The sequence below is a fragment of the Diospyros lotus genome, chromosome 6 (genome assembly GCF_014633365.1).
Source record: "Diospyros lotus cultivar Yz01 chromosome 6, ASM1463336v1, whole genome shotgun sequence".
NCBI lineage: Eukaryota > Viridiplantae > Streptophyta > Magnoliopsida > Ericales > Ebenaceae > Diospyros > Diospyros lotus.
Window position 1 is genome coordinate 14,868,030 of NC_068343.1, and position 11,930 is coordinate 14,879,959.

The window sequence follows — 11,930 nt, forward strand, 5'->3', positions numbered from 1 at the left end:
CAAGAAGAAATGAGGAAGAATGAGGCTATCAGCGAGAGGCTGTCGACGAGGAGAAAGGAGGAAGAAAGAAGAAGGAAGAAGGAATAAGGAGGTTGTCGGCAAGGAGAAAGAAGGAAGGAGGAGGGAGGAAGAGATTGTGCTTCTTTTGATAAAACTTGCTTCTCCGTTGTCGAATTGCTCAAGATGGTGATATTTTGAAATTCAAAATATAGTGTAAAATTGGCTTCAGTAAGACTATCGATAAATTTTATCGGGCATTGTAGAATTACTCTAATTCTCAAGGTATCAATCTTGGGGTGAGGATCCCAAAGTTAAGAACTCAAGCAGCATGTGATTAACGCATAGTGTTTTTAATAAATTTTAAATTTCTAATGTAACAAAATGTTTAATGTTTAATAAATTTTAACATTTGTTTATTATAATTAATAATCACAAGTTACTACATCAGTGAATAACAAAATTCCATAGCAAGGCCTGGCCTTTGGGGGAAATAGTACAATGCGTATCCTAGCATGGCTTAGCCTTTTCTTGCGGTGGCCTTGCGAGTTGCGGCCATTATCACTGCTTATGGACGTCCTCCTTGCCCCGCCACGCCACTCACAATCACAAATCGGCTCTCTTCCACAGCTTTTATCAAATGGGAATTGTCTTGAACTAGGTTAGACGTAAACAAAAGTAAAAATAAAAAATAAATATGATACGAAATAAAAATAAAAAATCTTATTTTAAAAAAAATAAAAAATGATAAGGCAAAAAAAATACGTAAATAAAAAAATATAAGAGTTTTTTTATAAATAAAAATTTTAATATAAAAAATATTTATTCAATCTAAAAATAAATATAAATTTTATAATGCGTTTAAATAAATTTTAAAAAAATTAAAAATTTCAAGTTGAAGAAGAAAAAAATTTCATCTATATTTATAAATGGAAATGTATTTTCAAATTAAAAACCAGTTTTTGATATTTTTTTAATATTATAAAATAATTATAATTTTTCAAAATTATAAAATTAATTCAAAAATATTTTTAATATTTTAAAAACAAAAACATTTTAAATATGTCAAAACGAGAGTCCCAAAAAAATTTGCTTGCATCAAAGGTCTTAACAAGCTCTAAGATAGTGACTTGACAATAATGGCGCATTGGCATTGTGGGATGACAATTATAATCGAAATTGTGGGAAATTGAATCGAAACTGAATCGATCAACGTGGTTAAAAATTGTTTGATTGGGTAATGATTTGGTTTGGAGAAAAATCGAACACTGTTTTAATGGATATAGTTTGATTATGATTTTTACTAAATTTAAACCAAAATTTGAACCGAAATCGAACTAAATGTATGAATAATCGAACCGAATATACATATATATATAATATATTTATTTATTTAATATATTATATATACACATAACATATATATTGACTAATACATTTTTTATAAGTATTTTAACTAATATGTTATAAATATATAAAATATTTAATATTTATATAGTAATTAACAAATAAAAATAAATCTAATATTAAATTATTTTATTTTTATCAATCAAATAATTATATTCAAGAAGTTTGAAATTAATTTGTTAACTTTATGCAATAAGAAGGTAATTTTATTAGACTTTGTCTTTGTTTGTTATGAAGTTATCAAAAAATTTTATGAATGTTATTTGCAAGAGTTTGTCTTTGTTTGTTGATATAGATCAAATTAAAAAAATCATGATTAAAACTGAAACCAAACTGAAATTGAATGGTTTGGTTATGATTTTTAATTTCTAAAATTAATAGGTAATAGTTTAGTTTTGGTTTTAATAGTTTAAATTTGATTTGATTATAATTTTGATAAAAATTGAAATCAAATTGAATCATTGTCAACCCTAATTGCAAATGAAAAAACACAAATCATGATTTTTTATTTTTTATTAAGAGATTGAGACCGCTAAATTAGTAATGGTCTAGAGTGTCCCATTACTAATTTTATAAAAATTAGTAACATTTTTATAAAATAATCATAATTTTTTAAAAAATTATAAAAATAATTCAAAAATAATTTTTAATATTTTTAAAACAAAAACATTTTAAATATGCCGAAATGAGTCCCCAAAAAATTTGGGCCTTGACAAGGTCTAAGATAGCAACTCGACGGTGATGGCGCATTGGCATTGCAGACGGAAAAACACACGTTCTGTGTATATGGCTCTTAAAGTCGAAATATTTCTATAACGGACAACTAATTAGATACTAAAAATACACGAAAACTATTGATGATGAAAAAATTGAAAAACATTTATTTAAAAATTTTAAATTTTGAGTTGCTTCTATTATTGGACATATTAGAGCTAACTCAAAGGGAAAGCTATTGAAACAGGGGATCCTAAAAAGATTTTAAAAATCAGTCATGTTTATTGGTTGTTGTCTAAAATTATTTTAATTTTAATTATTAATTATAAAAAAATAAAAAATAAAAAATAAAAATGATTTTTTATTTTTTATTAAAGGGTTGGAGAGCCTTAAATTAATAATGCCTAGACCCCTTCAGCCGGCCCTAATTCAAATTATATATTTTTTCACATTTCATGAGTCCATGACTGCCACCGACAAATGGCGCTACGGCTACGAAGCTGATGAAATGCGTGCATATCGCATGCATTAAATGTTGGAGATGGACATGGATGGATGGATGCTCTTTGTAAGGAATATTCCAATATGCATTAAATTAAATGTTGGAGATGGATGGATGGATGGATGGATGCTCTTTGTAAGGAATTCAATTGACACTCGTACACCTGCTCTGCATGTGATATTGCATTCTTAGCCTGCAATTATTGCTAAAGGATAAAAAATAAAAAAAGTGTCAGCTCACTACGGACAGGACAACTGTCATGCTTGGGCTATGAAAAGGACTTCAGACATTGGTGAAATATACACCTTGTACCACAGTCGAGAATAATAAAACGACGCCGGCTAGAAACCCGATTCTACTATAAATTCACAAAACTTCAAGTAATGCGGCGTTATCTTTACTAGTGATGAATAATGGTCCTATGACAATTATATATTAATTTTAATTAATATTATAATAATTTTTTTATTAAGAGTATCTTTTTATTTTTTAAATTAAATATTAATACGTCACTGTCACATGAATTACTATTTATTCTCTACTTAAAAATGAATAATATTACTCAAACTTAAAAGTACATATGCCACTTGCTCCCATTAGAGGTGCACATATTATTCATGAGTTTTTTTTTTTTTTTTTATATATTGTTCTACATTTAGAAATATAATTTATTTAATTTAAAATTTTAGACAATACTTAATTGAATATAATTTTATTAAGATTTAACTCATTTAGTTATGATAAAGAATGATATGTCGTCAGCTAATAGGGAGTGATGGGTGTGTGGATTCCACCCCCAATAGACTCACACCTCTCTCTCTTTTAATTTACAAATATTAAATTGTTCAACACGAATAATATAACACAATTATAGTAAGTGTTATGACATATGATTAGTATGTCATTGATTTTTTTTTATCTAAGTGTTATTATTATCAATATAATTTGATTCTAACAATGCATTGCTAACCACTTTCAACTAACATAATCAATTTTCTATCTACTCAATAATGTGAATCCAACGTATTACCTTTTATTTTTCGATCGCAATTAAGGATTACAAGTAATGACACAATAGTTTCTAGTCATGTTTTTTTTTTTTTTCTCTTTTTGACAGAGGTTAAATATATTAAAAAAACAAGAGCAGCTTAATTAATTAATCTCAGAAGTATTAGGAAAAGAAAATCGAAAGAACTATATATATATGTCCATAAGATTCAAATAATGAAGACAAATCCCAATAAACAAACAAAAAGAAGGACAAATCGACCAGAATACAAGTGCTCACTGATATCATATATATGCAGAGCAATTCTCGAATTAAGTAGCAACTATATGCTATCAATCCATGAACAGGGAGGGTGGCAAAATTGTTTGAACCTGAAAAAATAGCTAGACTACTGCTCATCACTAGCTCTTTAAATGGGCTCAATCTATTAAGATATTTTAAATAGATATTTTCAAACACATCACTACCCTCTACAAAAATTCATGGGAAAGTGATGGCAACATGCCTTAAAAAGAAAAATCTTCATGCACAAGACTGCATGCTTTTTTATTTTATTTTATTTTATTTTATTTTGGATTGGAATTACAGTTCAACTATGTACGAATCTTCAACGGTGGAGGAAGAAGTGGACTATGAACTGACCAATGGAGTTGATTTCAGTTGGTAAACACACTTATCCACCTTCCCTTGTTAAGGGAAAAATTTATTAACACACTTGACAGTCCAGAAAATATAAGTCAAGCCAAAAACTTCTTTTTTTTTTGCTTGCATTAGTCTAAACTAATGGACGTACATTTGGTTAGCTTGCAACAACTGCTTAGACTGAAATGGGTGATGACTGATGAGCTAATCAAGCTTTGCCATGCCGTAGAAGCAGATGCAAACCCTGATGAATGATACAGCTTCTCAAGAAGCACAAAAAAATTATCTGATTTTTGGAGTTGGTGAGTGGGATTGGTGGGCTGCAGCCATCGACGTAAGGGAATTATTGGAACAAGTAGTTCACCTACTCTCTCCTCCATGATCTTCCCTCTTCATTATAAAACAAATATTGAACCTTTCTCTGTCGTTTATCCACTCCATAATTATAAAACAAATTAATCAAATCCATGCGGCCGGCCCAAGCTAGCTAGCTAGAATGAGCCAATTAATTGTCGTAAGGTTTTCAGACGAGCCAATGGAAAATCGGACTACTTAATGAAGTTTATGGTACGGATTAGGAAAGGCCGTGGAGAATCTTGATTGGCTAACTCCTTTTGTGATTATTGTTACAGTATTGAATTTGGAGTGTAGGAGCAGTTGAGTGTGTCCGCCGGGGGGGGGGGGGGTATAAAGCTTAGGTTAATGCTATTTGCATATTATTTAGCCATATTTTAGATTATATAATGCACATAAATAATATAAATATTTCTCGTGTCTCATCGTCTCGCCTCATCATCTTGGGTTAGAGATATTTTATTTATTCATATTACCGTCTCATGGCACCTCACCATTTTGGGTGAGAGGGATTTTAAAAATTAATACATCATTATATATATAATTTAAGATATACATAATAATATACTAATAATATTTTCTTAAAACTTATTAGTAAATTCTGTCGTTAATGCTGATCATGATCACACGGAAAACTGCATCAGGTACGGAGTCCATCGGATCGGTTGTGATTTCCATTGGTTAGCTCTCTCTTGGTGAGAATCCTACAAAAGACTTGGAGGGGATGACCACTGGAGTCATCTTCATCTCTAGAGGGTCAAAAGAAAGACATCCCTCGTGTCCGTGGATCGAGGGAGTCCCTATTATTGTTTTGTGGATAAGGGACATCATATGAGTTGCCATTTTAAAGAAGAGGACTAATAATATTTCTCCCTAGCTATATAACGTGTATATCACATAATTGAAAGTTCTGCCGGGAGGCCACCCGGAGCCGTAACTGTCTGTCCATGGACATTTTGCTTGCTTGTGCATTCATTCAGAGATGCTGATCCATGTTGCTAAATTGTACTAACACCAGAAAGCAATAAAAAAAGGAAAGAAAAAAATCAGAGTGTACCGCTTAATTAATTATTAAGACAATCTTATGCCAAGGAAATTAAAGATCAGGATGGATTACTTGAATATATATCCGATCCCTTCAGTGAAACTATAACTATCAAGCACGTAATAATCACCCAAAAAACATAAACTACAAAGCACGTTGCGTGTAGAATTTTATTTTCCATACATATATAGTTATATAGATTCCAACCCCCTAATCTCTTGTCATTTAAAATCAGGCACATAGTAATTAATTTGTATTTAATCTTACTGTTGTTTTTGTTTGTAGTTCCTGGAAGTTACGAACCTGTTATTTTTTTGTCTAAACAGGGGCCAAATAGTGTGTGGAGGGTGAAATTGATTCACCCATCCAATTATAAAGTGAAAGAAGCAAAATGAATCTTCTAGTTACACAAATCAAGTAGTTAGATCATGATAAATTGATATTCATACTAATAGATTATGAGTTCGATTCCTTATCTGCGTGAGACAAAATTTTCATCTATGATTTATTTTCTCTGACAAAATTAAGGCCACGAGTGATCGAAGACCGCGCAAAGACGATAATTTTAAAAAATAAGGTAAAATATTAAATAATTTTTTTTTAATAAAATTATATTACTTGAAATTTAATTAAAATTCAGTTACTCAAATTTGAGATCTTTTACCTCGACAACACTGCTATCTACTCTACCAAAGTAGGCTATGCACATTGGAAGTAGAGTTTCCAAATTGACTGAGAACAGCAGCGTGCTTTACTATAATTAATGCATGGCTGTTATAATAGGTTTAATATTTTTTAATAATTAAAAAATATTATATTTTATTTTTAAAATATGAAATATTAAGATTCGATATTTTAATTTTTAAAAATTATTATTACTTTATATTCTTACCGTGAAAATAAATAAAATTATTATTTATAAACATAAGATATCACGTCACATAAAAAATTATGTTAGTAAAATATATTAAATTAAATTTAATATATAAATATAATATTTGGTTGTTCACAATTAGAGTTTGATATTTGATATTGATATAAAAATGACAAAATTTGATAATAAAAAAAATCTAAATTTCATAAAAAAAAAGATTTAAAAATATTAAAAAAATCTAAATATTCAAAAAAGACCTAAATGTCATATTTTTATTTGTATTAACCCATTATCATGTTTGTATGTTTGTGTAGGCATGAAGAGTACAAATTGCTTGTTCATTAACTAGGGATCGTCTTCTGCATTTGAGCAATATAAATAATCAATTGAGGGAAATGTATTATAGATGGTCTATTTGAGTTTGTCACGTCACTTTTTATAAAAATTATTAATAGAGATAAAATGGTATTTATTATTAAAATTAAATAGTAAACTATGTAACTATTAAAAAATTAAAATTCATTTCAAAATAAAAAAAATAAACTTCAATATTAATTTATCCTCCAAAGAAAGGTCTATATATATATAAGGCAATGGTTAACTTCCAATAACTCTACTTTATTTTTACAGGTATTATTATACTTAACTTTTAGTTTCTCGATAATATATAGTTATCATTAATTAATAAAATTATTTAAAAATTAAAAATAATATAAATTATTTAAAAATAAAATAAACTTATTACACTTTAGTCAATACTCTTTTAGCAAGTGTTACGTCACACACATAGGGTTAATTATACCAATAATAACTCAATTTTATATTCTATTATTATTTGGCTACTGAACTTTGAAATATTACCTGTTAGTCACTGATATTTCAAAACTATTACTGCTTAGTCACTAAACTTTAAAATGTTATCTATTAGTCACTGATATTTCAAAAACTGTTATTGCTTAGTTACTGAACTTTAAAATATTACATGCTAGTCACTAATATTTCAAAACTGTTTCTTATCCGTCACTCGTGAATTTAAAGTTCAGTGACTAACAAGTGACGGGTGAAAAATAATTTTAAAATATTAATAACTAACAGGTAATATTTTCAAGTTCAGTGACTAAGAAATAACAATTTTAAAATATTAATGATTAATAGGTAATATTTTAAAGTTCAGTGACTAAGCAGTAACAGTTTTGAAATATCAATAACTAACTGATAACATTTCAAAGTTTAGTGACCAAATAGTAATAAAATGTAAAGTTAAATTATTATTGGTTTAATTAACCTCTGCGCGCGCATGTATATATATATATATATATACTATAAAAAAATAGTGTAACATTATTAACGTCACCAATTTTGTTATAAATACCTGCAGGTGTGGTGCCTGGGCATCAAAGCAACCAGAGGTGCGAATCCCGGCGTCTCTTTCCCACTCTCCGTGTCGACAAAAAGGTGAAAAATTAAAGAAATGGGTGGCAAAGCAGAATTCACGGTGGAGGTGAGGCGGAAGGAGGTGGTGGCGGCGGCGCTGCCAATGCAAGAGCATTGGGTGGCGCAGTCCAACCTAGACTTGCTCTTGCCTCCTTGCGACGTCAGCGTCTTCTTCTGCTATAAGAAGCCCGCCGGCGGAGACTTCCTCTTCACATTCGGTTCCATGGTCGGCGTTCTGAAGAAGGCCCTGGCCAAAGCCCTTGTTTCGTACTATGCATTTGCCGGCAAGATAGTGCAGAACACGGTGGGCGAGCCCGAGCTTCTGTGCAACAACCGAGGTGTCGACTTCGTCGAAGCTTTTGCCGACGTCCGGCTCCAAGACCTCAATTTGTACAATCTTGAGGAAAGCATCGAAGGCAAGCTCGTGCCCAAGAAGAAGCATGGTGTTCTCTCTGTTCAGGTAATATTGGGTGGATATATATATACATGATTGGAGAATTTGAGTTTAGAACATGAGAGCACAAAATTTACAGAAAAAAGAGGACAACTGAAAGAAGAGATAATGCTTAATTATTAACCAACATGATCAATACAAATTCAAAAGATCTCTTATATTCCTGCATATAACTCCACTAAGTTACAAAATAAGAGATTATTTACCCACTAACCTGCACATAACTCTACTAAACTAGAAAATAAAAAAACAGTGTCAGAAAAACAACTAACTAATCTCATCTAAAAACAAAAGGAAAAGAAAATAGACCAAGTCTTGTTGCTGATCCTCATCAACCCAAGTAGCCCAAGAAAAAGCATGGTGTTCTCTCTGTTCTGGTAATAATGGGTCAGTATATATATATAATTCATTTTTTTTCAAAATAAACTTAATGGTTTGATCACTTACAAATTCTTCTTTTTAACTTATTTACTTACCCATTTGTTAAAAATTTAAAAGCTAAAATGCTATCAAACTTATAAATTATTTTAATAGCGTTTTCAATAAGCTATCATAGCTTTTCCAAATAACCTTCTAAGAGTTTATTTCTGTTGATCAAGTCAATTACAAATTTGCCTTCCACAAATTCTAAAATTTACAACTCTTTCTGTCCATAAAACTTCAGCCCATCATTGTCGCCATTGCCTACTTTGAATAAGTCTTCTTCAACGCCATCACCCTAGCTTCTCGCTTCCATCTTTTCTTTCGTTCATTATATATAATTTATCAACATGTAATGATAAAATTTTATCGGTTCGGCATTAATTTATAATTTATTTTTATTAAAATTAATATTTTTATAAATTTTATTTATGTTATTTATCAACATGTCTATTTTCTTTTTTTTTTTTTGTTAAGTTGTGATAGTTTATCAATTTTTTAAAATCAAACATATAATTATATAAATAATAATTTAAAACATAATTATTCAAATAAATTATCAATTTAGATGCAACTCAATTGTTAAGTTTCACACAACTTATTATAAACCCTTATAAGCTCTTAAAAACAAGGGGTAGGCTAAACAGCCTCTAGTAGTCCGATAACACTGGTATTTCGGAGATTCCACCAAATTGGACCACCTGATAATAAGACTATACATTATTGTTCTTTTGGTATTTTAGTTATGTTTTTTTAATTGGTTGGGTGTTCCGTTTTTTGAATTAAATATTGTGGTAGAGCAAGAAGTCTCTTAAAAGTAAAATCCACTTCAACTTTTTGTGATCCGAATTATTATTATATGGCAATGTAATTTAGTTTTGTTTATGTAAGGTTTATCTCAAGTTGTAGTCGAGTCGAGTTGACCTTTACTAAACATAGTTTGACTCGGCAAATTAAATTCAGGCTTGAGAGAGTTCGAGCTCAGTTAACATGATGAATCGAGCTCGAGCTTAGCTCGTCATTTCGGTTGACGAGTTGAGCTCGAGGCTCACTACTACTAAAAAAGAATGTTGTGCGGTGGCAGCAATACAAGGAAGAGTGTGCAGCAGTAACGAGAGACGACAAAGAAAGGGAATGCAGTGGCAAGGTGGCAGCGAGAAGGTTGGCAACGATAGACAAGGTAGTGGTGAAAGGAACATGACGAAGAAATGAGGAACAAGCAAATGTAGATTACTGTAGAAGAAGAGGAACATCCAGCAATGGAAAATGAGAAAGAGAAGAGAGAAAGGAAAGGTTTTTTTGGAGGGACACACAAAATCTAATAAATGACATAAATTATAATGATGAAATGTATGTATATATATATTTATAAACGAACCTATTTTCTTGAACTAATCATGAATTTTTAATCAAGACCACATACGAGCTAACAAGCTTATAACACCGACTTGTTTATAAATTAGACTCAATCTTGTTTCATTTATTTTAATAAATAAATTTAAATTGTTTTTATTGAACTTCTTGATTCGACTCATTTGTAACTCTAAAATTATCTTATTTACTTTTTTTATTCAAAGATTTCCTAGCTCAAATCATGACTGCATATATAATTCTTTTTCGGTCCTAAATATTTATGGCCACAGGCATGATATATGAATAACAATTGAATTACAGGCCACAGAACTTAGTTGCGGCGGCGTGGTGGTGGCGTGCACCTTCGACCACAGGGTGGCCGACGCCTACTCCGCCAACATGTTCCTCGTCTCGTGGGCGGAGATGGCTCAGGCCAAACAACTCTCTCTCCTGCCGTCCTTCCGCCGGTCGTTGCTCAACCCGCGGCGTCCGGGATTTTACGACCCTTCGCTGGACGACATGTATGTCACTATCTCCGCCCTCCCGCCGCCGCCCAAAAACCACCAGCCCGACCCCGACAACCACCTCTTCAGCCGCATCTACTACATCGAAGCTGACCAACTCAGCCGCCTGCAGGCTCTGGCCGATGGCGGTATGCTTGGCCGGAAGACCACCAAGCTCAAAGCATTCAGCGCCTTCCTCTGGAAGGTGGTCGCCGCTGGGGAAGCTGAGAAGGACAAGATCTGCAGAATGGGCATCGTGGTGGACGGGAGAACAAGATTGAGCGACGGAGACAGCGAGAAGCTGAAACTGATGAAAGCCTACTTCGGCAACGCCTTGTCCATTCCATTCGGGAAGAACAAAGCCGGCGACCTCCAGGAGCGGCCGCTGAGCTGGGTGGCAGAAGCTGTTCACCAGTTCCTGGAAACCGCGGTGACGAAGGACCATTTCCTTGACCTGATCGACTGGGTTGAGGCTCACCGCCCAGAGCCTGCTCTGGCGAAGATATACGCCTGCTGCGGAGGGGACGGACCGGATTTCGTGGTGTCGTCGGGGCAGCGTTTTCCGGCGGCAAAGGTGGATTTCGGGTGGGGGACGCCAGCGTTCGGGTCGTATCACTTTCCCTGGGACGGGAAGACTGGGTACGTGATGCCGATGTCGAGTTCGGCGGGGAATGGGGATTGGATTGTGTACATGCACATGACGAAAGGGCAGCTGCAGCTGATCGAGACGGTGGCCGCCGATGTGATTAGGCCATTGACCTGCGATTATTATCTGCCACTTGCTGGCTGAAAGTGAAACAACGTACAAATCCGACAAAGCAGGCTTTATGTATGTATTATGGTTCCGAGTGTGAAGACAGGTTCAAGTCTTTCATATCACCAGTCCACCACACGTTTACTTGGTGATTGATTTTCGAGTCTGTTCTTTATATTTTATTTTTATTTAAAATATTACTTAAATACTTTAGAAAATAATATTTAACAGAGTTGTTCTATAGAGTCCGACAGACCTATTGAGTCACTCACAAAAAGAGAAAGAAGGCAAAAAAGACAATTTTACCCCGCCCACTTTGCAAATTTGCAAAGCGAACCATTGCCCCCGCCCCTGCTCTGTCGTCTCTCATTCTATCACCGCCTTGCCTTGCCTCGCTGTCGCACCTTATTGCTATTGCCTCGTTTTCATCGCCTCTCTGCCATCATCGCTCACCTCACCGACAGTTGA

General features: G+C 32.8%; 1 protein-coding gene across 1 annotated transcript; it reads left to right on the forward strand.

Moving 5' to 3' along the window:
- Window positions 1-7,924: 7,924 nt before the first annotated feature.
- Window positions 7,925-11,707, forward strand: LOC127805007 (coniferyl alcohol acyltransferase-like). Its single transcript, XM_052342163.1, has 2 exons — window positions 7,925-8,438; window positions 10,527-11,707. The coding sequence occupies exons 1-2, from the start codon at window positions 8,016-8,018 to the stop codon at window positions 11,496-11,498; spliced, it is 1,395 nt and encodes a 464-aa protein (XP_052198123.1). The 5' UTR covers window positions 7,925-8,015; the 3' UTR covers window positions 11,499-11,707.
- The last annotated feature ends 223 nt before the right edge of the window (window positions 11,708-11,930 follow it).

What these genes read in the sequence shown, in the direction of transcription:
- LOC127805007 (XM_052342163.1), top strand. Translation starts at nt 8,016, where the DNA reads ATGGGTGGCAAAGCAGAATTCACGGTGGAGGTGAGGCGGAAGGAGGTG. An exon ending in ATGGTGTTCTCTCTGTTCAG is followed by an intron (nt 8,439 to 10,526) that starts GTAATATTGGGT and finishes ATTGAATTACAG; the next exon opens with GCCACAGAACTTAGTTGCGG.